Raw genomic sequence first — 22871 nt, forward strand, 5'->3', positions numbered from 1 at the left:
ATGGAGATTCCATAATTAAAATGATTTATTCTCTTAGGAAATGGCAGAAACAGTGGCTCTATTTGCATGAACGAGGCCAGCATCTCATCTCATCTCATCTCATCTCATCTCATCTCATCTCATCTCATCTCATCTCATCTCTTCTCCTTTCTCTTCTCTTTCTCTTCTCTCCTTTCCCTTCCCTTCCCTTCTCTCTCTCCACTTCTCTCCTTTCTCTTCTCTTCTCTTCTCTCCTCTCCTCTTCTCCTCCTCTTCTCTCCTCTCCTTTTCTCTTCTCTTCTTTCTCTTCTCTCCTTTCCCTTCCCTTCCCTTCTCTCTCTCCACTTCTCTCCTTTTTCTCTTCTCTTCTCTTCTCTTCTCTTCTCTTCTCTTCTCTTCTCTTCTCTTCTCTTCTCCTCTTCTCTTCTCTTCTCTTCCCTTCCCTTCTCTTCTCTCCTCTCCTCTTCTCCTCCTCTTCTCTCCTCTCCTTTTCTCTTCTACTCTACTCTACTCTTCTCATTCCAATCGCACCTTTCCACCGCATCGCACCTGCCGCTGCCCCCGTGGATTGGCTGGGGCGACTCTTGGATTGCCCGAGGGCGGAGGCGCAGGGAGGAGGAGAGGAAAGTTGCTTTGCTAACAGCTCCGGACGGGGCTAGAGGGGAGAAAAAAAACCAAACAAACAAACAAACAAACAAACCCGAGGCTGCTTTACCGCCGAGCGGAAGCCCTCGAATGGCGCCCTTTCGCCCGACCTGAGGGAAAAGCCTCCATCTCGCTCTCTCACGCGCTCACTCTCTCTCTCTCTCTCTCTTGCGCGCGCGCGCTTCCTGATTGGCGACTCCCGCGGCTTTCCCCCCCCCTTGCCCCTCCCCAGCCGTGTTGCCTCTCCCCCCCTCCACCTCTACACCCGGGGCAGCCCCTCCGCTCGCCGCGCAGCTGCCCCTCGCGCTTCCCTCCTTGCGCCTTTCCCCGGGCGGTGCGCGCGCGCTGGGGCCGGGGCAGAGGCCGGGGGGGGGGGGGAGGGAGGAGCTGCCGCCCCCTCCCAGCGCGCCGCGTCTCTCTCTCTCTCTCTCTCACACACACACACACACGGAATGGGCTGCCCCGCGCCGGTGCCCGCCGCTGGGGGCGTTGCAGCGAGGGGATGCCAAGGCGGGGGGATGCTCCCGGCGCTGTAAACATGCGGCGGGGAGTGGAGCTCCCGCCGCACGGCTCGGCTGCTGCTGCTGCTGCTGCTGCTGCCGGTAGCGGTGGCGGTGACTGAGGCGGCGGCGGCGGCGGCGGCGGCGGCAGGTAGAGCCGTCCTCCCCCGCCCTCCGCCTTCTCCACCCCGATGTCCCGCGGAGACACCCAGGCGTTGCTTCCAGCTCTTCCCCGTCGGCTTGGCCCGTGGCGGTTGGCAAGAGCCCCTCCATGCACGCGCTCACCTTCCTCTGGCTGGGCAGCGTCGCGCAGGTAAGTAAGCGGGGCGCCTCCGCTGCCAGTGGGAGGTGAGAAGGGGGGGAAGGGTCTCCCCGGGGTCCCTGGAGAGCAGAGCAAACCTTCCTCGGAGTTTTTTCTCTTGCTCTTCTTCTTTTTTTGTAAATTTTTGCCTGGGCTTTTTTTTTTTTTTTTTTTTTGAGGTGTATTTTCCCCCCTTTCTTTCTTTCTTTCCTTCCCCACTCTTTCTCTCTCTCTTCTGTCTGTCTCTCTCTTTCTTTCTGCAGGTTCTCCAGTTGTGCTGCCTCTGTTGCGGCGTCCTGGCGGCAGCGTTACCCGGTGACAGCGGTGGCCTCGGCGCCTTCAACCAGGGTTGGTATTTTTTTTTTTTTAAAATTTATTTATATTTATATTTATATTTATATGCCGCCCTTCTCCGGAGACTCAGGGTGGCTTACAATGCGTTAAGCAATAGCCTTCATCCTTTTGTATATTTATACAAAGTCAGCTTATTGCCCCCACAAACTGGGTCCTCAATTTACCTACCTTAGAAAGGATGGAAGGCTGAGTCAACCTTGAGCCTGGCGAGATTCGAACCTGCAGTAATGGCAGGCAGCTGGTCTTAATAACAGGGTACTTTAGACCACTGTACTACCAAGGCTCTTTTCCTTGAGCTCCCACATTTCCGACGGGGCATCCAAAGGAATCCTCTTTCTCCTGGTCTTGCTGAGGGAGGCCAGAGAGGGAATGGCAAGAGAGCCGCGATTTGGCTTTGGAAGCCTTTTTTTTTTTTTACTGTGAGGACAACATTGCAAGGTTGTTTTGTTGGAAACCGACAGGATGCAGAATGAGTTGGAAAGGGAGCTTGGAGATCTTCTCCTCCCACGTGGGTGTCCTGGCTAAGTTTCCCATTTCAACCTGGCATGATTGAGCCAAGTGGGTCCTGGACAGAGGAGAGCTTGGTATAGTTCATCTGAAAAAGAAAAAAAAAATGGGGTTTTTCCAGTGAAGCATCGTCTTGAAGTGCTGAAATGGACCCACTTCTAAAGGCTAAATTTTTGCAGACCAGGTGTGTTAAAATGTTTCAGTACTGGGTAAATCTTTTGGTGTATTATTGGATTATGGAGTGTTCCTACCTCAGGTTATATCAGATGCTGAGCTTTAGCCAGGGTTGGGAGGCTGGTCTGGTCTGCTGGCACAATCCCTTAATCCCTTCCTGAAACAAAATCTAAAGACATGTAAATGAAAGGACAATGTACTCAAGTCTTTACCCCTGCTTGTGTGTTTCCTTCCTCTGTTGCAAGCTCCCTGCGGTGTAAACTCTTCTCTTTATTCTGTCAATTGGAAGAGCATTGAGGATACACTTTGAGTAATGCCCCAAAGGTGCTTTTTTTGTCTTGGAAAGTCCAGTTGCCTTTTGGGAAAAGAAAAAAAGAAAGCACATTTGGGACAACAATGATCTGGGATGATTGAGAATCTCTATAGATGCTTTGAGTAATGAGCATTATTCTACTTGTGTGCTTCCTGGGAACTTTTGACAGAGAGCTGCTTAGAAGCCGAGGTCCTTGGTCTGGCTCTCTAGTTGGACTCAAGATGTTTTAGAAATGCAACTGCTATACTCTTAAACCTAAAGGGAGAAATAGCTACGGGAACGGCAAACACCGCAGAGTTAACTTTACATAGCTGTGAATGAAAGTTAGGTGGAAAGATAGGTGAGGAGAGCCTCAGATCGGACAACCATCAGGTAAAATATAGCTGAGCCCACAGAGGAGAGGAGACTGGGAAGCAGGTAGTTTTCCAGGGGGTAAAAGGAGAAGAAGGGAGAAATACTTTTAGGCTTGCAAGATTGTGTTAATGAATCTTACAATAAACATAGAGTTAGCACTCCTCATAGCTGCGCTTCCTGGTCTGGACTACCTTGAACAGGTCCATTTGTTTCCGTGAGTTTCAAAGATCTGTTTGAAACAAGCTTACTAAATTCTTGATTAAACATTATTCCTGGAGCTTAAGGGGATGGATGTAATGCTCACTTTTCTGGTGTATCTTCAACAACAAGCCTGCAAGGTAGATTGGGCTAAGAGAAGACGCCAAGCTATTTCTCTTAAGAGTAGATTTGAACCCAGGCTTCCCGAGTCATAATCCAAGATTGCAACTGCTCTTATTACAGGAGTTATTAAGTAAAAAAAATGCACTTCCATAGGAACAAGAGGCAGGGGGAAATAATTATAGATCAATAACTAGGGCCAGTTCTTTCTCAATCCACCCTCATAACTACGAACGCGAAGAAAGAAATTACAGAGGAATACCTTCAAAAAAAGAGGGAGAAAGCAAAAGGTTAATCTCACTTAAAAAAAAAAAAGTTAAAGCATAGCCACCAGAAAGAATTACTTGAAAATCCAGCATTTCTAAAACCTTTTGCATAGGGCGAGAATGAGAATGAGAATGGGGATGGGGTGGGGGATGGGAAGCTAGTGAGAAGTCTCACTCTAGGAAAACATGTGTGAACAGGCAAAGCAGGATTCCTAGATTTCAAAGAGAGCTGGAGACGGAGAGGCATCATTGATTGAAAGTTCATCTCACAGAAAGAAAGAAAGAAAGAAAGAAAGAAAGAAAGAAAGAAAGAAAGGAAAGGAAGGAAGGAAGGAAGGAAGGAAGGAAGGAAGAAAGGAAGAAAGGAAGGAAAGGAAGGAAGGAAGGAAGGAAGGAAGGAAGAAGGGAGGGAGGGAAAGGAAGGAAAGAAGGAAGGAAGGAAGAAAAGAAAGAAAAAGAAAGAAAGAAGGAAGGGAAGAAAGAAAGAAGGAAAGAAAGAAGGAAGGAAGGAAAGAAAGGAAAGAAAGAGAAAGGAAAGAAAGAAAGAAAAAGAAAAAGAAGGAAGGAAGGAAGGAAGGAAGGGAAAGAAAGAAAGGAAGGAAGGAAGGAAGGAAAGAAAGAAAGAAAAAGAAGGAAAGAAGGAAAGAAGGAAGGAAGGAAAGGAAAGAAAGAGAGGAAGAAAAGAAAGGAAAGAAAGAGAAAGAAAAGGAAGGAAGGAAGGAAAAGAAAGAAAGAGAAAGAAAGGAAGGAAAGAAAGAAAAAGAAAGAAGGAAGGAAGGAAAAGAAAGGAAAGAAAGGAAGAGAGAAAGGAAAGAAAGAAGAAAGAAAGAAAGAAAAGAAAAGGAAGGAAGGAAGGAAGGAAGGAAGGAAGGGAAAGAAAGAAAGGAAGGAAGGAAGGAAAGAAAGGAAAGAGAGAAAGAAAGGAAAGAAAGAAAAAGAAAGAAAGAAAGAAAGAAAGAAAGAAAAAAGAATTCCAGTACAGGCTGCAAGGAAGAGTTTTAAACCGGTAGCATTCTATGCTGCTTGAAGAGATCCTTACAGGGTTGCGGATATGCCAGTCAAGCTCAGGAAGAAGTAAGGATATCTTCACTAGGCATGCTAATGAGCCCCATTTCGTGGCAAAAAAAAAAAAAAAAAGCATGCTGGTGTGCGGAGCATTTGCTCTGGAGTGTTGGAGCCTTTGCTCACCGGGGGGAATTCCCTTCTCATGCAGCTGCTTGTATTTTTGGCTACCGGCCTTGCTTAGCATCCTGAAATTCTGATTTAGCGCTGCTGGTGAAAAGTGAGATACTCTCAACAGAACATTTTCCCTCTCTCTATAGGGGGGAGGGAGGGGGGGAGAAAGCAAGCAAGGATGACTCCATTTGCAAGTTTGTGAAGATGAGGAGATAATAAAAACTCCATTCAAAAATATCTTTGTTTCTCCACGCAAGGGGTGGGGTGGAAGGAAAGAGTAGCTTTCCTTCCCAACTTTACGAAACGGAGAAAAGCAGCATAGCTTGCTTGCTTGCGTTAGTTTCTTCGATTTCTTTTCCAGGGTTAACCAAAAAAAAAAAAAAAGTTCCACGCAAAGAGGAATTTGAAATCCATTATTAATAAATGCAAATGAAGGATAGATGGATAGTTTATTAGCCTTATGACCATAGCAAATGATTTTTTTTTAAAAAAAAATGTAAACCCCAAAGAATTTGATAATGGCCCTCTAAAAATAGCTGACTTAAACCCCTAAGAAGCTTACAAACTTAAAATACAAGCTGCTATCAGAGATCAGAAAACTCTAGGAGTTCAGCTGAGTGCTTCAGTTAGAGGTACTGTACTTTGAAGCTGGAATCTAGAATTTAAAAGATTCTAGATTCTAGACTTTCTAGATTCTAGAAAAGATTCTGACACCATGCCTATCTCCTTTGTGAGCAGCGGGGTTGGACTAGAAGACCTCCAAGATCCCTTCCAACTCTGTTATTCCGTTATCTTTTTTTGCTTCGGACACTGCTTCTCAAATGCGATCATTGTTGATGACACACAACCAATGCAGTTGTGGGTTTCAAATTTATTTACAACCGGTTCTGTGGGTGTGGCTTGGTGGGTGTGGCATGGCTTAGTGGGTGGGGCAAGGGAAGGATACTGTAAAATCTCCATTCCCACCCCACTCCAGGGGAAGGTTACTGCAAAATCCCCATTTCCTCCCAATCAGCTGGGAATTGGGAGGCAGAGAATAGATGGGGGGCGGGACCAGTCAGAATTTTTACTACCGGTTCTCCGAACTACTCAAAATTTCCGCTACCGGTTCTCCAGAACTGGTCAAAACCTGCTGAAACCCACCTCTGAATCAATGTATCTTGATGGCTAACCCCGTTCTCAACCTTCTTCCAGATTACACCTTTGTCGTTCCTGTCGAGGTGGACTCCAGCGGATCCTATCTCTCGCATGACATTTTGCACAGCGCCAGGAGGAAGAGATCTACTGTGAGCTCGAAAGCTTCCTTGCACTACAGGTTTTCAGCCTTTGGACAGGAACTGCATCTCGAGCTGAAGCCCTCAGACTTTCTGAGCCATAATGTGACTGTCCAGGTGGTTGGGAAAAATGGCATTGAAGATTCTCAGGTTCGTGATATTGAACAGTGTTTCTATCAGGGATTTATAAGGAACTACAGTTCTTCTTCCGTTGCCATATCCACGTGCACAGGTTTGGTAAGTGTTACGTGTCGTCGCTCGGTTTTCAGAACTCTTCCCCTTCTGCTATGCTTGTTCTCTCCTGTTTGCTTAAGGCTGATTTAAAGTTGCCTGCCTCTGCCCACAGCTGTTGCTTTGTACTTTTTTTTTTTTTTTTTAAATTTGATTTATATGCCGCCCTTCTCCGGAGACTCAGGGCGGCTTAAAATGCGTTAAGCAATAGCCTTCATACTTTTGTATATTTTATACAAAGTCAGCTTATTGTCCCCACATTTTACCCATCTTAGAAAGGATGGAAGGCTGAGTCGACCTTGAGCCTGGTGAGAATTGAACTCGCAGAAATTGCAGGCAGCTGGATGTTAAATGCTGCCTTAGGAGGCATTAGCCTCCTACGCCACTCAGGCTCCTTATGCTGCTAAGTCCCCAAGCTGCTTTTCCAAAAGGCAACTGGACTTTCTTGATTTTTGTTTTTCCTTTGAAAACGATTTCGCTACTCATCCAAGAAGCTTCTTCAGTTCTAACGCAAAAGAAAAACAAAACAAAACGAGAAAGTCCAAGGACTTCGGAAAAGCACCTTTGGGACAACTATGACCTGGATAATTGACCATTTCCATAGAGAGAGGCGTGGATGGGTAAGTGCAGAAGATGGACTGACACAAACACCTCCTAGATGATCCCATCTGTACATTGTGTGGAAGGCACATCCTGTATGATGATTGGTTGATCTGACTTCTGTGCTTTGCTGTTTCAAGTGTCAGAACGTTAAAATTTGCAGACATATGGATGCAGAAAAGGAATTCTGTGTAACTGTCCATGAATGACAGATGCATATGTTCCCTCATGCACAGGGCTGGAGAAGTCTGCTTGACCCTTTAGCAGGGACCTTCCTTCAGGTCTCTGGGATGAGTTTTTCCTGGGGATATCTACCGTACTTTTCGGAGTATAAGACACACTTCCCCCCCCCCAAAAGAGGGTGGAAATGATGCGTCTTATACACCCAATACAGCCATTTTTGGCCTCCCGAAACCCCACCTCGCGCGTCCCATTTTTGCGAAAAACAGGCCTGCAGAGGGTTTGGGAGGCCTGTAGAGTGGTCCTGGGGCCTGGGGAGGGCAAACACACGATGCATGGGGGGTTTGGGAGGCCAAAAACGGGCCTGTTTTTCATGAAAACGGGCTTGTTTTTCACAAAAACAGGGCCTGTAGAGGGTTTAGGAGGCCTGCAGAGTGCTCCTGGGGGCTGGGGAGGGCAAAAACGTGGTGCATGAGGGGCTTGGGAGGCCAAAACTAGGCCCAGTTTTTGCAAAAACGGGGGCATTTTTGCCCTCCCCAGCCCCCAGGAGCACTCTGCACGCCTCCCAAACCCACTGCAGGCCCTGTTTTTGCGAAAAACGAGCCCGTTTTTGGCCTCCCAAACCCCCCATGCATCGTGTGTTTGCCCTCCCCAGCCCCCAGGAGCACTCTGCAGGCCTCCCATACCCTCTGCGCGTCCTGTTTTTAAACGGGATGCACAGAGGGTTTGGGAGGCTGGAGAGTGCTCCTAGGGGCCAGGGAGGGCAAACACTTTTTTCCCCCCTTGTTTATCTCTTCGAAATCTTGATGCGTCTTATACTCTGGTGCGTCTTATAGTCGGAAAAATACGGTATATAATCTTGTTCAGAAGCCAATTAAATTCTATCTTGTGACATGAAGGCCAGGTTCAGTCTGAGATTGTGCATCATGCTACATCATCATGTGATCGATACATTTCGGCTTTAGCGAGATGGGCGAATCCTTCTGTGGTGTTCATAAGCCATGCTTTTTATGGCTCGGTGGATTTTTGTAAACTCGACAAATTGCGATTTGTTAGTAGGCTATGTGTAAGCAAACCATTGCTTAGTGCAATGTGAGAAGCCAATCCACTGTCAAAATTCTCCAAACGACTGCAGTGAGATCTTCTTTTTGGCACATTTATCAAAATCTCGCAACATTCGCCTCCACCCCACCTCACCCTTAATTTCTCAGCATTCAGCAAGAGTTTTAGATAGCGATGATATCACCGCATGAGAAACAGTGGTTTCTCCAAATTGATTCTTGAGCAGTGGGAAAACTTGGAGGACAGATGTTCAGCTACGGGAATTCCTTTTCTGCATCAAATATATCAAATTTTTACTCCAAATTTTGGACTTAATTTTTAAATGTTGGGTTTAGACAACTTAGAACTATGCCGACTTCAGTCTGACCTAAGCATAATACATAAAATTATCTGTCACAATGTCCTTCCTGTCAATGACTACTTCAGCTTCAACCACAACAGTACATGAGCAAATAATAGATACAAACTCAAGGTAAACCATTCCAAACTCGATTGCAGAAAATATGACTTCAGCAACAGAGTGGTCAATGCCTGGAATACACTACCTGATTCTGTAGTTTCTTCCCCAAACCTCCAAAACTTTAACCTTAGACTATCTACTGTTGACCTCACCCCATTCCTAAGAGGTCTGTAAGGGGCTTGCATAAATTCACCAGCATGCCTACCGTCCCTGTCCTAATATTCGTTTTCGCTTACTCTTTTCATGCATTCAAATTACGTTTATACTTTTACCTGTTATCTTATATATGCTTGACAAATAAACTTATGATTATTATTATGATATATGTTTGACATAGTGATGGGCAACACTTTACTAAGATTTCAGGCTTACGTACTGTAGATATTATCTTCTCAGTTTTACTACTCATTTGCCTATACCTATATGGACACTTATGGAGTGAATTCCAAATATTGTAATTAAAAAAAGGAGCCTTCCAAAGGCTAACCTCAGATTCAGGGGGCTGGGCCTCTGTTCTGTAGAAAAGCCCATCATGTATTTTGTTATGCATTCTTTGAAATCGGGGCATGGTGGAATGGCATTGATGTATTTTCACTTGGTGTACAAGGGAAATGCAGGGATGCATAGATGTAAGTATGTATACATGATTTAGTTGAGGGTAGCAGTGGGACATGTTGGAAGGGGCTTGTTTCAAAAAGTGACCAAAAGCAACAAAAGTTGACCAAAATAAATCTAAACATAATTCAATCGGATAAAGGCCAATACTTCAGGGTTTGTTTTTTTTAATATTTCAGGGTTTGGTTTTTTTTGTTTTTTTTTAATTTCTGTACAATTAAATCCTGCAACTCAATGGCATTTTTGGAGAGTTTCTGCAACTGCACTCTAAGTTTTGGATTGGCATAGGATGCACCAATCCACAATCTAGTCCATTTTAGCTGATTGCTAAAAATTAGGATTAGAACTGATTAGTTCCTAGATAGGGATGGCCAGGCAATTTTAGGACTATAGGTTAGTTGGAAAATTGGGGAATTTTTTTTAAAAAAGTAATGGAATAGCAACAGCAGCAGCACTTAGACTTATATATCGCTTCGCAGTGCTTTACAGCCCTCTCTAAGCGGTTTGCAGAGTCAGCCTATTGCCCCCAACAATCTGGGTCCTCATTTTACCCACCTTGGAAGGATGGAAGGCTGAGTCAACATTGAGCCAGTGGGACTTGAACTGTCAAACTGCTAGGAGTCAGCAGAAGTAACCTGCAGTACTGCACTCTAACCACTGCGCCACTACGGCTCAATAATACTGTGGTGGGATGTGGTCTGGAATCATAGGAAGGAGGGGCTCCTTCCCAGAGAGCAAAGAGACAGTGAATCTTGGAATGTCTGGTGAGCAGGAAGGGAGCAAAGATGGATTCTCCCTAGAATTCACTGAGTTTATCTATAATTTTGCAGATCACTGCTTTACTCTGGCAAGACTCTGTCCATTTAAGCTCATGCCTACAGCTTCAGTGATTCCGTCTAGCCACTTCGTTCTCTGTCGTCCCCTTCTTCTTTTGTCCTCAATCTTTCCCAGCATTAGGCTCTTCTCCAGTGAGTCCTTCCTTCTCATTAGGTGGCCAAAGTATTTGAGTTTCCTCTCCAGGATCTGGCCTTCTAAAGAGCCAGTCAGGGTTGATCTCCTCTAGGACTGACCGGTTTGATTGCCTTGCAGTCCAGGGGACTCGCAGGAGTCTTCTCCAGCATCAGAGTTCAAAGGCCTCAGTTCTTTGGTACTCAGCCTTTCTTACGGTCCAACTTTCACAGCCATATACACACATTTACTTGCCAATCAAATATATTGGACTGGTCCTGAGATCATTATCTATTAGCTGCCTGGGTAAATAGGGTTATCTTCAGTTGTTACCTAAAAGCAAATGTTATGAGTGGCCATTGGTGATTCCTTCAAAAAAACAACAACATCCTATTGCCATGAAGAAAGACCTCATAATAATGACAATACAGCCACTGGAAAATATGGTTTTGGGAGACTTCAAGAAACCTGCATTTATCTAATTGGTCAGCAATATCTTAGCCTTCCTTTTTGGGAGTTTTGTTGCCTCATTACTCCCCTGCTACAGATCTAGTCCAATTTTGCTGTGTCAACATAATGAAAGTCCTTGGTTAACTAGCAGCCTGGTGTGGGTGCAAATGAAGTAACAATTGTATAGATATGACCTAGTTAGAGAATTCTTGGATAAGAAATTTGCTGATTATTGCCTTTCAAGTGTGGAAAAAGGGGTCTTGCTTCTTTCTTGCCAAATTCTTTTTTTTTTTTTGGCAGGCCTACTGTAGGTTAGAAGCGCACAGCAGACAAAGTGTGCAGATAATCCTGACCTTGGTTTGACTAGCTCTGCTCAGGACTGCTGAAAGCAAAATTAGTTTGGGTTTTAAACAGTAGGATATGTGTGTTAATAAGGGATGCGGTGGCTCAGTGGCTAAGACGCTGAGCTTGTCGATTGAAAGGTTGGCAGTTCAGCGGTTCGAATCCCTAGTGCCGCATAATGGGGTGAGCTCCTGTTACTTGTCCCAGCTTCTGCCAACCTAGCAGTTTGAAAGCACGTAAAAAAATGCAAGTAGAAAAATAGGGACCACCTTTGGTGGGAAGGTAACAGTGTTCCGTGCGCCTTTGGTGTTTTGTCATGCCGGTCACATGACCACGGAGACGTCTTTGGACAGCGCTGGCTCTTTGGCTTTGAAACGGAGATGAGCACCCCCCCTAGAGTCGGGAATGACTAGCACATATGTGCGAGTGGAACCTTTACTTTTTATGTCTTTTAAGTCATAGATACGCTGCATGTGTTGATGGAAGTCATATGGATGTAGAACCTAGTCAAGTGGGAATTGCATTTGAGGTTTCAGCTGATAACTACAAATTAGACATGGTGGGGATATATTTTCTGCCCTTATGTGACTTGTCTAGGTGATATCAGTGCTAAATATCAGTACCGTTTGACAGCACTAACCTGTCTTATGTTTATTATCTTGCAAAGGGTTTTGACAAGTGCTCAAAATTGCCAGGAATATTTGGAGCTCAGTAGGATATCAGTGCTAAAAATCAGTGCCCGTAGACAGCACTTGCCTGCCTTAACTTCATCATCTTGAAAAGGGTTTTGTTGAGTGCTCAAAAATGCCGTGAATTCTTGGAGCTGAGTATGATTTCCTTGAAATCCACCTACATTCTAAAGTATCAATTGTCCCGAAGGTGCTTTTCCAAAAGGCAACTGGATTTTCTTGGGTCCCCCCCCCAAAATCCCCTTGAAAACATTTAGCTTCTCATCCAAGTAGCTTCTTCAGAGTCACCGCACAAACATCATGGTGTAAGATGCGTGGCTTATTACATAATGATGTATGGAATGGTGAAAATTCCATTTTCAAATTTGTTGTGCATCTTTGAACACATATTTGAAACAGTGGAGCTTTCATCCTTAATCCCCCACATGGACTTGTACATCCATGTTTGCAATTTCTGCACTTTTCCCCACTTTCAAAGAAGGCAGCTGCATGGAATGTTATTTCCCATGGCATATGCTTTCAATTAGCCTAGTCCAAATAGCAGGAACTGTTTAAAGTTAATATTGTAATTGAAAATGTTTCTGGAAGGTAGGTTTTTTGTTTTTTGTTTTAAATATCACAATTAGGGGGGAAGTCTGCCAGTAGTTGGGAAGTGTAACAGATGAGAAGGCTGGGAAAGATTCCTTGATTAAGGAGGCAAGTTCAGAAGTTTAGCACCTGTTACACTCAAGGAATTTCAGTTTAAGGGCTTATACAGGAAGAAAAGCAGATTTTCTCCAACTAACCAATACTGCGCTTAATTGGACAAATGACCTTGATATTAATATATAAAACACTTATTCCATTCTCATGAACCAACATATTTCACAATATAACCTATAACCTATCTTATATACAGACACGTGTGTGTGTATGTGTGTGTATGTATGTATACACACACACACACACACACACACACATATATATATACCATGTATATATGGTACATGGTATATACACACCATGTTTCCCTGAAAATAAGACCCTGTCTTATATTTATTTTCAGAAAGGTCTTATTATTTTGGGGTGCATGGAGCAAGACGGGGCTCTTCTTACAGTCTTACCTGATTTCCAATTCTGTCTCCCTAATCTTAACCAGAGGAAATGGCGGGGACCAGATGCGCATGTATTTAAATATTTTCAGGGAGGGCTTATTTTCAGGGGGGCTTATTTTAGTGCATGCGCTCAAAAGCCTGATTGGGCTTATTATCAGGGGATGTCTTATTTTTGGGGAAACAGCGTAATAGTAAAAATTTTAAAAGGAGCATATAATACAAGGGTACATGGATGATGGAAATATGTAGTCAATTTTGTAAGGTATGATGGATTCAAGAAGTTATATATACTGTTTCCCCAAAAATAAGACATCCCCTGATAATAAGCCCAATCGGGCTTTTGAGCACATGCACTAAAATAACCCCCCCAAAAAATAACCCCTCCCCAAAAAAATATTTAAATGCATGCACAGCCAGTCCCTGCCATTTCCTCTGGTTTCCTCAATGCGCCCCAAAATTATAAGACCTCCGAGAAAATAAGGCCAAGCACATATTTCGGGATTCAAAAAAATATAAGACAGGTTCTTATTTTCAGAGGAACACGGTATCTAGGTACTCTATTCAATAAATAACTAAATGAATACATTTCTTTTGGTGGAAAGTTGAAGGTAACAGGGCAATACAGGACACAAAATAGTTGGCAAAGTATAAGTAGATTTTTTATATATATACAGAGAATGGAAGATGTAGGAGGATCTCTTCCTGGGCTGTTGTGTTAGGAAGTTGGACAATTAACTTCTTGTCTTTCAATCTTGCTGTGTTGGAACTATTTAAAATTGAACTATGACTTATAAAACAGATCCAGCGATTTATGGTGTGAATCTCCCAGCTGAAGCCTAAATGTTTGTCTATCATTTCCCAGAGGTCAGAAATACAGCATCTGCAGACGAGCTGCCCAGCCTTGTGTAACACTTCGACGTGTTGACTGTGGAAACTTTAAGTGAAGTTTATAAAAGTTACATTATATTTTGTTGCCTTTCCTTGACTGATATATTGCAAAGCTTTGATGTGTTCATCAAGATATAGATGTGTTTACTTACTTGTTACAACATGTCCAATGTGAGTAAAAGTTACTATTCTCTCTTTCTTTCCCTCCCTCTCCCTCCTCCCTCCAACTCTCTCTTGTCTTTCATTTCCAAACTGGTGAAGTGATGTAATTTCAGACACCCTTAAAAGCCATATTTTATACTGCCAAAATAAATCATAATTAAGGAAGTGTGAATATGAAAACTGTCTAAACTACCACAAGATCCAGCTGACGGGAGCAATCTTGGAAGGTCAAGGAGCTGGTTTGGTTGTGTTTGAAATGATTCTTTTTGATATATCATTACAGCAGCTTCAGAGGTGGGTTTCAGCAGGTTCTGATCAGTTCTTTATTATTATTTGCTCGTGTATTGTTGTGGTTGAAGCTGAAATAGTCATTGACAGGTAGGATGTTGTAGCAGATAATTTTGTGTACTACGCTTAGGTTGGACTGAAGGTGGTGTAGTTTTAAATTGTCTAAGCCCAAAATTTCAGGCCTGGTGGCATAAGATGCAAGCAGAGGAGTGGAGGACTCTTCTCGTGAAATATCTCTGGACTCGCTCAATTGTATTAATGTCTGATATGCAGTGCGGGTTCCAGACAGATGAGCTGCATTCGAGAATTGGTCTAGCAAATGTTTTGTATGCTCTAGTTCAGTGGTTCTTAACCTTCCTAATGCCGCGACCCTTTAATACAGTTCCTCATGTTGTGGTGACCCCCAACCATAAAATTATTCCTAAGACCATTGAAAATATGTGTTTTCTGATGGTCTTAGGCGACCCCTGTGAAAGGGCCGTTCGACCCCCAAAGGGGTCGTGACCCACAGGTTGAGAACCACTGCTCTAGTTAGCAGTACAATATTACCAGTTTCTTTGGATCAGGAGAATATAAACAACCCTAGGATCAGTGTGTGGCTTATTCCCAAAAAGATTGCCATAGTAGACTGATAAATACTTATTTATCAGAAGGCCAAATAGATTCCAAGTTGTTAGAAGCTTATACTTCATGAGTGTCTGTTTGTCCTGTCTATCTGTTTAGACAAGTAGGGCAATGAGAGTGGTACTTACCAGTAGAGAATTCTGGGAGCATATTTATACTTCTGGGTCTCATATTTTCTCTGCTTTGCTCAGTGTAAAACCCTACACTTATTCAACTGAATACTTGAAGAGAATTTCCAACCTGTGGAAACCTTTCGGGAAAAGTGTATTTTTGAAGTTTAATGGCTAATAACACAATTTTTTTTGGGAGTTTCAAGATAATCCTATTCCACTGCTGGAATGCCCTGGGAATAGCCCAGACCTTAACCCAATTGAAAATCTATGGAGCCGACTAAAGAAACTTGTTAGTCAGAAGCGACCCAGCAATCATTCAATCATGGTTTCACATTAGTACAGTTGCAGAACTAAAAGACTTGGTTCACTCCATGGGAAGACGATGTAAGGCCGTCATTCATGCTAAAGGTTATCCAATTAAGTATTAAGTGACATGGTGATAATTTTGGTATTTCTCATTTTTTTCTATGTGTTTCACTTTTCTTCTTTATACTGTAACTGCTATTCTAATAGAAAATCCTTCATAAAAGGATTACATTCTTGATTAAATGCAAGCAGAGGATATATAATTGATATATAATTTTATGGTACTATTCCAAAACAAAGTGGTGTTATCAGCTAGTTTTAGAAAATACACTTTTCCCATAAGGTTTCCACAATTTTGGCCACTGCTGTATGAAGATAGGATGTTTTCTGATAACAAGGCTCAGACTGAAGAATTTCTTTTCCCTGGAATGCTACTTGTTTAACTGACACACAGTGTTGCTTATTGCAGAGGATTCCATGTTGTGACATACTTACTCAACCAGATGTCGCTCGCTCAACCAGATGTCATGTTCAAATCTGCCAAATCAGGGGTCTGAGCAAAATCTCAGGCTCTTCAGATGTTGCAGAACTTGAACTCCCAACACTCATAGTCAGCTTGATCAGATGTGAAGGCTACTTAGTTGTACCTTGATAGGATCTAGAAGACCATAGGTTAAGCTCTTATTTCTAGTTTTTACAATCAGAAACACATTTAATGTTTTAGTTCAGAGTGTCCAGTCTCCTTTGTTTTAAAGACTGATTTAAAACTAAATAATTGTAGGAGTGAGAATAGGGCATTTGAAGTTCCTATGAAAAGTGAGAAGCTCAGCTTATCTCATTCCTTCTTCACTAGGAAGATAGCTTCATTATTCTAATTAGTGCATTCTTTCCAAATCTGCATCTAATGCATGTAAATAAGCAAATGTGCATTTCATACAGATCTGTGTTCTCTTTTTGTGCACTTTATTGGTGGTACACAAATACTTCTTCCAGATTACTTTCGAGTCCATACATTTATCTATCCTAAATTTGGGATGGATTCCCCTATCTCTATTTCTGATTTATAGTATTTGTGTTTTACTGTACATCTGAATTGCCCAAAATAACAGTAGCGTGGGTCTCAGATACATCTCATTGACCACTCTTTGTCCCAGAACACTGGACTAAGTTAACTTTTGACAGCCTCCTGCACCAGGGTGGGGGGAGTGTTGTTTTTGCCCTCCCCAGGCTCCGGAGGCATTTTTTCAGCCTTTGGGAGGGTGAAAACAGCCTCCCCAGGTTCTGGAGGCCCTCTGGAGGCCGGAAACAGTCCCGTTTCCTGAACTTCCGATAGGCCCATTTTTCACCCTCCCTGAGCCTCTGCGCCCTGCACTTACCTGCATCCAAAACAGGCCACGTGGGGACTCCTGAGAGGCGCAGCCTGGGATGGGTGGGGCCAGCCAGGAGTGGGATTTGTGGGTTCTCCAAACTGCACAGAATCTTAGCTAGAGGTTCTCCCGAACCCCTGCGAACCCCCAGCAGCCCCCCCCAGTACATCCCATATTCTTAGCTATCTTTGCACATCCTCATCATAGTTGAAGGTATGGTTAAGACAGAATTCTGCTTCCCCAGTGACCAAAACTAAGAAGCAGTTTGCCATTGGAGCCAAGGCAGTCCCACTCCTTACAATTTAGAGCTGTAATTTATAGCTTAAATCTGCCATGAATTTAAATGGATAAATTGGAAAAATACTCAGATCATCCTTAAGTGACTCTTCTTGGTGCCATGATCTTTTCTAGGCTAATCAAAGAACATGCCAGTTTATTGGTGGTCCTTGAGACCATTTTTTGGGAACATGCTGTTCTTTGGACATCTTCCATTCTGCGAAGGTTTTCATCAAGAAATGATATTCATAAGTTTGAAACCAAACAAGCAAAATCTAATACATGCCTGCCATATGGCACGAAAATGTGAACAATCTTCGTTCTCTTTGCCTTTTCTTTGACTTGTTTATAAACTTGTTTATAAACATCTGAAAAAAAAAAGTATTGGGGGTGTGTGGGGTAGAGATGGGAGTACTTCCTAGTTCCCATGTAATTCTTTTAATTTCCTCTATGACTGCAGTCTTTTAAGATTCTGCCAGGCAGCCAACATTGGATCTGTTTTGCAGATGACAAATGATCTCCATACAGTGAGCAGTTTGCAAGACAGCCTTCCTCAGCCAGATGCATGTGTCTAAAAAGTCACAGCATGTTAGCTGGTTTTATAGGGGATGCTCGGATTGGAAGCAGATCACGTGCGGTGCTGAAGGGAACATTTTTCTTTTGAAAAAAAAAAAAAGGCTGCGATGCTTAAAGAAGGTGCATGTCTAAGGATGGAAAATCTCATTCAGAGGAACCTCATGTATCAGCAGCACCTGATAGAAATGTCGAGGAACAGGTGGAAAATGTATTTTCTCCAACACTGGGTGCTCACAGGAGATTTTACCCAGGGGTGGGCTTCAAAAATTTTAGCAAGGGGTTCTCTGCCCGGTTGCTGGGTGGGTGTGGCCATGGTGGGTGTGGCCTAGTCGACCTCTTGCACCATGGCGGGGGGGGGGCATTTTTGCCCTCCCCGGGCTCTGGAGGCTTTTCTCGAGCCTCCGGGAGGGCGAAAATGGCCTCCCCAGGCTCTGGAGGCCCTCTGGAGGCCGGAAACGGGCCCATTTCCAGCCTTCCTGAACTTCCAGTAGGCCTGTTTTTCACCCTCCCTGAGCCTCCGCGCATACCCTGCACTTACCTGCATCCAAAACAGGCAGCTTGGGGACTCCTGGGAGATGCGGGGCAGGCGGGGACAGCCAGGAGTGGGATTTGGGGTTCTCCGAATTGCACAGAATCTTAGCTAGAGTTTCTCCTGAACCCTTGCGAACCCCCAGCAGCCCACCTCTGATTTTACCCCATATGGAATTGAGAATAAAGCATCTGCAAGTGGTAGAGCTGCAAATGTTATGTCAGGCGTGAAGAATCAAGACCATACATTAAGTTGCAAGTTAAGAAGATTTATTGCTCAAGCCTATATCACAAGAATCTAGTCAACTAACGGTCAGCACTAAATTGACCAGCATAAAATTGGGGCTAAATAAGAGTCAATGGAATTCAAGGGAAGCTGAACGTAGAACATTTATGGACAGTAATGATTCTAGACTGAGTCCTCTCTTGACTCCACCCTACCTCTTCTTCTAAATCTCTCACATTTTGTTTTTATAACTTGAGATAATTCATGAGGTCAGAGGAAGTAACTTTATAATCTTTCAAATTTATTTGTCTAGAATAGCCTAGCATTCCTGCTGACCAGGCATCATCAGGTTCTTTTATTAATACCGTAGACTTCTCAATGTAGTGAGAGGAAAAACTTTGGGATAAAGGAGAAACCTTGATGTTTACAGCTCTTCTGGAATTCAGAGTTAACAAAACCTGAATTGTAGCCAAGGAGGAATTAAATTGAACACTTTATCACCCTTTATATCAGAATGGCATTCAGATGGGCCCAAGAATTTCTTAAATGGGTAGTTGATGGTAAAGGATGACATTTCCTATCTCTTCCTGTGCTGACTCCCACAAACATGCCAAACAGATTTACTTTCAAAGAATTGGGTGAAGGTGAAGAAGAAATGCTATATATGTCTCTATTTTTTTTTTTTAAAAAAATGCAATAAATACTTTTGGGGGAATTATAATGTTATAAGGGACAACAGAGATCACTATCTATGGAAACCACGGGGCAGCAGATTTCAGAATAGCAATGCCCTTTGCTTCTGATCTGCTGCTGTTGATCTGAAGATCTGGCTAGAGGTCAAAGGTGGATTAAACAATGGTGACCATGGAGTTCACCATTTTCATCATTTGCAAGGCATGATGAAAAAGAGAAGAGGAATGGCTCTTTATGGTAAAATTGAGATAGGGTAGAATTGTGTCAGTCTGCCCGTGTTGTATAAAACCTTAGTGCCTGATTTGATAGTCTCTTGGTAGCTTCTCAGAACTAATACCATTCTTCACATGTGGGAAATTCAGTTCCTTGAATGCTCTGAACTAGTAGCAAAACAGAAAGCGTAGTAATCTTATGGAAGTGTTTATTTCAATTTCAATTTCCATTTAATTCAATTTATATGCCGCCCCTCTCCGAAGACTCAGGGCAGCTCACAATACATTTAAAATCCTAATAAAAAACATTTAAAAATTAAAAACATTAAAACTCATTCATATCATTCTTGGCCGGATCTCGCCGGATCGCAAGAGCGAGATCAATGAATGAAGCCAGGTCTTCACCGCTTTTCGGAAGGCCAATAGGGTGGAGATGATCTGGACCTCAGGAGGTAACTGGTTCCAGAGAGCTGGGGCAGCCACAGAGAAGGCCCTCCCCCGTGGGCCCGCCAGCCGGCATTGTTTAGCTGACGGTTTCTTTTGCTGCTGAGTTTAATTTTCTTGAGCACTGTTTTCTGTTTACCTTTGTGTGTTGTGTGTGTGTGAGAGAGAGGGGGGGGGAGTGAGAGAGAGAAAGGAAAGAAAAGAAAAGAAAAGAGAGAGAGAGAGAGAGAGAGAGAGAGAGAGAGAGGAGGAAGAGGAGGATAGGTTTCTGCAAACTGTAATTTCCCCAAGCAATTCCTCTTATTACTCAACAGACTAAGTAGATCTGTGTCTATCAGCCTTACCATCTGTCTTCATTGTTTGAGGAAATAATATTACTGATTAAAAGAGATTTCCTGCTATTTGCACTAACTTCACATTCATTTTGCAAATGACTTGATTAGCCATTTGATTTTCCTATGTGTGACTATCCCTCTTCCACTTCTGACAAAATTTTCCTATCACTCACCCATATTTTAACCTTTCATCAGCTACTTGTTGGTGCATGAGTTGTAGTTCAAACAGTGCTGCCTTCTTTCACGGTAAAACAAGCGAAGCATTAGGGAATTCCTCTCCTAATCCTGTGGCTTCCCGTTTGCTTTGCAATGCTAGGTGGAACTGTCACTGTGAATAAAGTATTTAGACTGTTATCCTGAACTTGCAGAAATCTTGCTTGACTTGGAACGTAGATTTGATGGCCTGATGCAGAAAGATGTATGTTTTGGGGGTGGGGGGGTGGGAATCATATTGTTCTTCCAGTAGTCATTAAAAAAAAAAAAAACCAACAACAGCTAGAAACACAATTTCTGGTCAGAAGTTAGCAAAGGTGACATTTCTTCTGAATTGAACTGGACTGGACTCCTTCAAACTTTGGAAATATTCCAGTATTTTTCTTTGGTATAGAAGTGAAGTGAAATTGCTCTTTTTTTTTTCTGGATTGTTTTTGACTTCTTAGTCTAATTTACAGCTATGCAATTGTTTGGTGCCATCATCTCAAGTGCTCATCAGACCCAACTATACTTAGCTTTATTAGAACAGCCTACAGTGAAAGGTTGGCTATAGTTAACATCTGGTCTTCAACTGTGCTGTTGGTAAATCTATAGTGTGGAGAAGATGGGCAAGGGGTTTTGAAAAGATTTTAAAAGGAGGGGATAATATTATATGGGGAAAACATGAATTCTTTATTTCCGCATTAGAAAGAGATCTTCAATTTCAAATCTTTATTGTCAGTGCACAACATATGTACAATGAGATTGATTGAGCTTCCTCAGTGCACCCCCCACAACACAATACAACTTACAGTGAAGACAGAAAATCCGTAACCCAATAAATCAAATTAACAAAACACCCAGTCCTATTGCCCCAGTGTGAACAAGTTACACGTTGTGCCGGCCCTGCAAGTCCATCCTACTACGTAGTTATGATGTCATTTCGCATTCAGGAGTCTGACAGCCCACGGATAAAAACTGTTCTTCAGCCAGTTTGTGTGGCTGGCTATGCTTCTATATGTCCTTCCGGATGGTAAGGGGTAAGTCATGAAATGGTGCATATCAATGATAGGTAAAGGTAAAGGTAAAGGTTCCCCTCGCACATATGTGCTAGTCGTTCCCGACTCTAGGGGGCAGTGCTCATCTCTGTTTCAAAGCCAAAGAGCCAGCGCTGTCCGAAGACGTCTCCGTGGTCATGTGGCCGGCATGACTAAACGCCAAAGGCGCACGGAACGCTGTTACCTTCCCACCAAAGGTGGTCGCTATTTTTCTAGTTGCATTTTCGAACTGCTAAGTTGGCAGAAGCTGGGACAAGTAACGGGAACTCACCCCGTTATGCAGCGCTAGGGATTCGAACCGCTGAACTGCCGACCTTCTGATCGGCCACTGAGCCACTTCATCCCTATATCCATGATATAGTTAAACAAATACAAAACCAATGGAAACAACATATGTTTTAACCAAAATTAGAAAAAAAAAATCCAGTTAATGAATGAAACAACCGCATCATCATAGATTGGAATCAGATGTTCTGGAGATGTTTTCCAAAGATTCACTAAACTGTCAAAACGCAAAGATTCTATGTAGTGTCTCTTGGACTCTCTACTGTTATCTGTGGAATTTTTAGAGGAACAAACAGTCTTGCATAATGAATGACTTCTATGGGAGAAGTCTTTCAAAATATGGGATATGTAAACCTTCTGAAGAATGATTTTCATTTTCTTGACTTAGACCTTTGACACCAATCTAGTCATTGTTCATTGGCTATGGGTTGGTAGAGACAGGAGCAGGAAGTCTCACAACTGACCTGCCAAAATCCAGACCATTAAATGGCAGGAAACCTGGTTGTCCAGATTTTTGAACCCCCCAACCTAAAGATCCCCCCTCCCCTCGTAGAAGGTCAGAGTTCTAGGGCTTGCTTTTCAGCTCAGAGCTATTGACATTTCTTGTCAGAGTTGGTAAGCAATTGGATTTGCTTTGCTCAAGACAATTGAATGAGACGATAATGAGGATTTCAAATGTCGCTCCTGTTTTTGACAGCTTAATATATAGGAAGTAGGAAAATAATCAGGCAGAGACTGAATACTTCCTTCCCTTTGATGATATTCATACTTTCATTCTGGCTGGTTTAAATGACAACACCTTTTTTCCCTTAAAGAATGCAGTCTTTTTAATAAAGACTAAATGTTGCTTTGCGGTCATCTAAAGATACCCCTTTACCAGTGGTGGGTTGCCCCTGGTTCGGACCGGTTCGCAAGAACTGGTAGTAAAACCGGTGGGAGGCCCTGCCCACTGCCCCGGATGTCGTCATCAGTGATCTGCACATGCACAGAAGCTTCTGCGCATGCACAGAAGCAAGGCGCTCATACTCACTTCTCTCACACGCACACGTGATCCCGTTGCGAACCGGTAGTAAAGGTAAGTAGAACCCACCCCTGCCCTTTACCACAACATTAATGTATAAGTTGAACCTTTTGCAATCATATATAAATACCGTTGGGTTCAATTCCCATATTCTAGCTATGCATAAGTTTTCAGTTCAGTCCTATAAAGCTATTAATATCTTATTAATCAATTTGCCCTTGATGACCTTCCTTCCTAAAGCAATTTTTAAAGCCAATATTAAATCTTTGGAATATAGCAATAGCAATAGCACTTAGACTTATATATCACTTCATAGTGCTTTTACAGCCGTCTCTAAGCAGTTTACAGAGTCAGCATATCGCCCCCAACAATCTGGGTCCTCATTTTACCCACCTCGGAAGGATGGAAGGCTGAGTCAACCTTGAGCTGGTGAGATTTGAACTGC

At 43.1% G+C, this 22871-nt stretch overlaps 1 protein-coding gene across 1 annotated transcript in view; it reads left to right on the forward strand.

The window, feature by feature from the left end:
• The first annotated feature begins 1395 nt into the window (after positions 1-1395).
• ADAMTS18 (ADAM metallopeptidase with thrombospondin type 1 motif 18) overlaps positions 1396-22871 on the forward strand; it is a 98614-nt gene continuing 77138 nt past the window's right edge. Inside the window, exons 1-3 of the mRNA XM_070952820.1 lie at positions 1396-1437; positions 1689-1773; positions 6082-6398. Coding sequence (XP_070808921.1) covers positions 1396-1437; positions 1689-1773; positions 6082-6398 — 444 coding nt within the window. The remainder of the gene's footprint in view (positions 1438-1688; positions 1774-6081; positions 6399-22871) is intronic.

Source organism: Pituophis catenifer, unplaced genomic scaffold, assembly GCF_029215685.1.
Source record: "Pituophis catenifer annectens isolate HBS135680 unplaced genomic scaffold, rPitCat1.0.hap2 SCAF_13, whole genome shotgun sequence".
In the NCBI taxonomy this organism is placed as follows: domain Eukaryota; kingdom Metazoa; phylum Chordata; class Lepidosauria; order Squamata; family Colubridae; genus Pituophis; species Pituophis catenifer.